The sequence below is a fragment of the Entelurus aequoreus genome, linkage group LG21, assembly GCF_033978785.1.
Source record: "Entelurus aequoreus isolate RoL-2023_Sb linkage group LG21, RoL_Eaeq_v1.1, whole genome shotgun sequence".
NCBI classification, from domain to species: domain Eukaryota; kingdom Metazoa; phylum Chordata; class Actinopteri; order Syngnathiformes; family Syngnathidae; genus Entelurus; species Entelurus aequoreus.
In genome coordinates this window covers 6,939,176-6,944,534 of record NC_084751.1, presented here as the reverse complement: position 1 = coordinate 6,944,534, position 5,359 = coordinate 6,939,176, and the positions used below count along the sequence as shown (strand labels likewise).

Below are 5,359 nucleotides of genomic sequence, written 5' to 3'. Positions count from 1 at the left end.
ATAAGTCTCCATATGTCTCCTTATGTTTCCTCATATGTCTCCTAATATGTCTCCTCATATGTCTCCTTATAAGTCTCCATATGTCTCCTTATATGTCTCCTTATATGTCTCCTTATATGTCTCCTCATATGTCTCCTCATATGTCTCCTTATAAGTCTCCTTATATGTCTCCTTATATGTCTCCTTATAAGTCTCCTTATATGTCTCCTTATATGTCTCCTTATATGTCTCCTTATATGTCTCCTCATATGTCTCCTTATATGTCTCCTCATATGTCTCCTTATATGTCTCCTTATATGTCTCCTTATAAGTCTCCTTATATGTCTCCTTATATGTCTCCTCATATGTCTCCTCATATGTTTCCTCATATGTCTCCTCATATGTCTCCTCATATGTCTCCTTATAAGTCTCCTTATATGTCTCCTTATATGTCTCCTTATATGTCTCCTCATATGTCTCCTCATATGTCTCCTCATATGTCTCCTTATATGTCTCCTCATATGTCTCCTTATATGTCTCCTTATATGTCTCCTTATAAGTCTCCTTATAAGTCTCCTTATATGTCTCCTTATATGTCTCCTCATATGTCTCCTTATATGTCTCCTTATATGTCTCCTTATAAGTCTCCTTATAAGTCTCCTTATATGTCTCCTTATATGTCTCCTTATATGTCTCCTCATATGTCTCCTCATATGTCTCCTCATATGTCTCCTTATATGTCTCCTCATATGTCTCCTTATATGTCTCCTTATATGTCTCCTTATAAGTCTCCTTATAAGTCTCCTTATATGTCTCCTCATATGTCTCCTTATATGTCTCCTTATATGTCTCCTTATAAGTCTCCTTATAAGTCTCCTTATATGTCTCCTCATATGTCTCCTTATATGTCTCCTCATATGTCTCCTTATATGTTTCAAAAATGGCAGTGAGATGGCATAGTAAAACACTGTTAGCTTGCAACATGAACACTAATCGCTAGCTGGCAACTAGCACACTAAATACTAGCTGGCAACTACTATGCTAATTGCTGGCTGGCAATTAGCACACTGATCACTGGCTGGCACCTAGCATGCTAATTGCTAACTGGCAACTAGTGAGTTACTCGCTATAGCTGGCATCTAGCACGCTAATGACTTGCTGGCAACTAACAGGCTAATCGCTGGCTGTCAACAGGCACGTTAATTGCTAGCTGCGACTAGCACGCTAATCGCTGGCTGGTAACTACCATGTTAATTGCTAACTGGCAACTGGCATGCTTCATGCTTACTGGTAACTAGAATGCTAATCGCTGGATGTCAACAGACACGTTAATTACTAGCTGGCAACTAGCATGCTAATCGCTTGCTGGTAACTAGAAAGTTCATTGCTAGCTGGCAACTAGCATGCTTCACACTTGCTGGTAACTAGCAAGATGAATGCTAGCTGGGAACTAGCACACTAATCAATAGCTGGCAGCTGCTGTGCTAATCGTTAGCGAGCAACTAGAGCGCTAATCGCTAACTGGCAACTGGTTGCCATCTCAGTGCCATTTTTAAACTACTTATTGAATAGTAAAACACTGTTAGCAAGAGGCGGCTAACAATAGGGATTTGATTTAGCCTCTAAAGCAATGTTTTATTTACATGCTGTGACCTGAATGTTAACCAAGTATTAGCGCTGGACCAGAGACAGGCTAGACCAGTGGCCAGTCCAGGGTGCACCCCGCATTAAGTCAGCTGGCATAGACTCCAGCTGGGCTAGACTCCTGCTGGGATAGACTCCTACTCTCCTGTGAGTGCTAAAAAAACATGCGCTGTGTGAGGACTGTGGGATTGTGGTCTCAGTGCACATCTGGCTCCTCCTCCGGGACTCCGCCCACATCTTTACATGCTGCGAGGACGCCATGACGAGCAGGAGCGTTTTCATCCTGGCGTTGGCGGCGCTGTCAGCAGGTGGCGCTGTAAGGACTCGTGTCTTCTTCTGGTCTTCTCTTTTCCCTTTGGTCAACATTTCCTGTCCCGGTCTCAGGGCTCGCCGAGGGAAGCCAGAAGACGGCGTGCGGTTCTGTCGTCGTCGTGGAGCTCAGGTGAGCGAGTACGGAGGCGCGACTAGTCCCAACTTGCACGGCCCAGAAGCAGGAATGAGTCCGCCGCTGTGGTTAACCAGAGCGTGCTGTGATCCGTTAGCAGGGTTCTGTCACAACGGAGGCACGTCGGTCCCGAGCCTGACGACGGGCCAGCACATGTTCTGCTTGTGTGCTGAAGGTTTTGAAGGAACCTTCTGTGAAACAGGTCCACGACCACCCAGTACCATCAGTGCGCTCGTCTCTAGACACGCTAACCCGCCTGTTTCCGAGCAGCCACCGGCACCGACTGCTACGAGGGCGTCGGACTCTATTACCGAGGTTTTCGGTCCACGTCGGAGAGCGGCCGGCCGTGTGAGGACTGGGACTCTGAGTCCAGGGAGCACTTCCTGACCTCGGATGTCGAAGCCGGCAGACACAACTACTGCAGGTCAGCAACTCAGGTCTCGGTGGTAATCACACCCTAGCACCACGAGGAGAGTTTTAGAACGTCCATAGAAGGTTCTGAACCTTGCAATCTTTTATGGACGCTCCAAAGGGTTCTGGACGAACTGAAGGGTTCTGTCTCCCTCAGGAATCTGCACTACAAGCGGCAGCCATGGTGTTACGTGTGGAAGGACCAGCAGCTGCTCTGGGAATACTGTGACATTCCTCGATGTGGCGACGGTTGGGGTAAGTGGGCGGACCGTGACAGGACGTCAGTCGTCTTTGATTCTTTGCGCTTGGCGACTTTCTTCAGCCTCCTAAAAAGTTGTTTTCTTTTAGTCAATCCTGCGACTCCGCCCCCCAAGTCCACCGAGGCCCCTGGGCCAGGTAAGCTCGGCCTCGTCCTCGTAAACCTTGCCCAGAAAAGGTAAGTCCCTCCCCCTGTCGAGCAGCAGCGTGGACGTGCGGCCAGCGCTCACGAAGAAAGCAGATGAGGATCGTGGGCGGGGCTGTGGCCTCGGTGGAGTCGCACCCGTGGGTGGCAGCCATCTTCTGGCGCAGCAAATCCAAAGAGAAGGTGTTTCGTTGCGGGGGGAGTTTGATCTCCAGCTGCTGGGTCCTCACTGCCGCTCACTGCTTCCCTGATGGGTAGGACATGACATCACTTCCTGTTACGGCAGGTGCTCCACTGCACCACTTCCTGTCTTACAGCTCTCAGAATAAACAGAACCGCTTCCGGGTCATTCTGGGCAAGAGTTCCCTGAACGAGAGTGACCGGGCCCTGGAACAAACCTTCAGGGTGGAGAAGATCATCGTTCATGCGGACTTCGACAACCGGGAGGGAAACTACGACAACGATTTGGGTGAGTTGGGCCGGAAGGTTCCGTTGGTATGTCGGTATTGTGACCAGACTGATGCCTCGCAGCGCTCATCAAGCTCAAGTCCAAGAGAGGTGGTTGTGCACAGCAGAGTCACGGCGTCAAGACCGTCTGCCTTCCTCCGCCGGGCCAGAATCTTCCGCCGGGTTTCGCCTGCGAGATCGCCGGCTTTGGCAAGGAGAAGCACGGTGAGCGGCGGGCGGGTCGGTGGACTTTCAGGTTCACGTGCGTTCCGTTGATCCGGTGTGCTGGTTCCCAGGCTTGTGGTACCACTCCCAGAACCTGCGCTCGGCCCAAGTGGACCTGCTGGCCGACAGCGTGTGTCGTCAAGACGATCACTATGGCAACAAGATCAGCGACAACATGTTGTGTGCGGCTCGGCCCGACTGGAGCCAGGACGCCTGTGAGGTACGTCCGAACACTGCGCCCGACCGTGGACTCGTCTTGATGCCGGCTTGTGGTCAGGGGGACTCGGGGGGACCGCTGGCGTGCCAAGTGGACCGCCACTTCTTCCTGTTCGGAGTCATCAGTTGGGGCGAAGGATGCGCCAAGGAGTTGCGTCCTGGCGTCTACACCCGAGTCAGCAACTACAACCGCTGGATCCAGGACTACACCCACCATACTGGAGACCTCCTCACTCACTAGTCGGCTTGTTCATGCATCGTCATGGCAACCACCAAATATTCACACATTCATATATACATATATACATATATCTATACATTCATATATCCATACATTCGTACAGAATATCCATACATTCATATATTCATACATTCATGTATCCATACATTCGTATATTAATACATTTGTATATCCATACATTCATATATGCATATATTCATACATTCATATATCCATACATTCGTACAGTATATCCATACATTCATACATTCATATACTCATACATTCATATATCCATACATTCGTATATTAATACATTCGTATATCCATACATTCATATATGCATACATTCATATATTCTTACATTCGTATATTAATACATTCATATATTCATACATTCATATATACATACATCCATGTACTAATATATTAATACATTCACATATTCATACATTCATATATCAATACCTTCATAAATTCAAAAATGTATACATTCATATACTAATACATTCACTTATTCATACATTCATATATCAATACACTCATATATTCACAGATCCATACATTCATATATTCATACATTCATAGATCCATATGCACATACATTCATATATACACATATATATTCATTAATATGTTAATACATTCATATATTAATACATTCATATATTCATACATTCGTAAATTAATACATTCATACATTCATCCTCTGCTTGGTTTTGTGGGTTCTGTCTTTGAGGTCCAATAAAGATGATTTTTATTCACCCAGTTTTTTGACATACGGCTGCCTCATATTTAATACTTTTTATTTTATACTTCATATTTCAATCAATCAATCAATGTTTATTTATATAGCCCTAAATCACAAGTGTCTCAAAGGGCTGTACAAGCCACAACGACATCCTCGGTACAGAGCCCACATACGGGCAAGGAAAAACTCACCCCAGTGGGACGTCGGTGAATGACTATGAGAAACCTTGGAGAGGACCGCATATGTGGGTAACCCCCCCCGTGCAAAGATGTTCCATAGACGAGGGCCATCATGGTGGAAAGATGTTCCATAGACGAGGGCCATCACGGTGGAAAGATGTTCCATAGACGAGGGCCATCACGGTGGAAAGATGTTCCATAGACGAGGGCCATCATGGTGGAAAGATGTTCCATGGACGAGGGCCATCACGGTGGAAAGATGTTCCATAGACGAGGGCCATCACGGTGGAAAGATGTTCCATAGACGAGGGCCACCAAGGTGGAAAGATGTTCCATAGACGAGGGCCACCAAGGTGGAAAGATGTTCCATAGACGAGGGCCATCATGGTGGAAAGATGTTCCATAGACGAGGGCCATCAAGGTGGAAAGATGTTCCATA

At 46.9% G+C, this 5,359-nt stretch overlaps 1 protein-coding gene across 1 annotated transcript; it reads left to right on the top strand.

The window, feature by feature from the left end:
* The first annotated feature begins 1,823 nt into the window (after nt 1-1,823).
* On the top strand, nt 1,824-4,559 carry plaub (plasminogen activator, urokinase b). The gene is made up of 11 exons (XM_062031858.1): nt 1,824-1,939; nt 2,008-2,065; nt 2,166-2,270; nt 2,339-2,492; nt 2,637-2,734; nt 2,828-2,875; nt 2,941-3,136; nt 3,200-3,351; nt 3,414-3,554; nt 3,626-3,774; nt 3,832-4,559. The coding sequence occupies exons 1-11, from the start codon at nt 1,883-1,885 to the stop codon at nt 4,009-4,011; spliced, it is 1,338 nt and encodes a 445-aa protein (XP_061887842.1). The 5' UTR covers nt 1,824-1,882; the 3' UTR covers nt 4,012-4,559.
* Nucleotides 4,560-5,359: the final 800 nt, after the last annotated feature.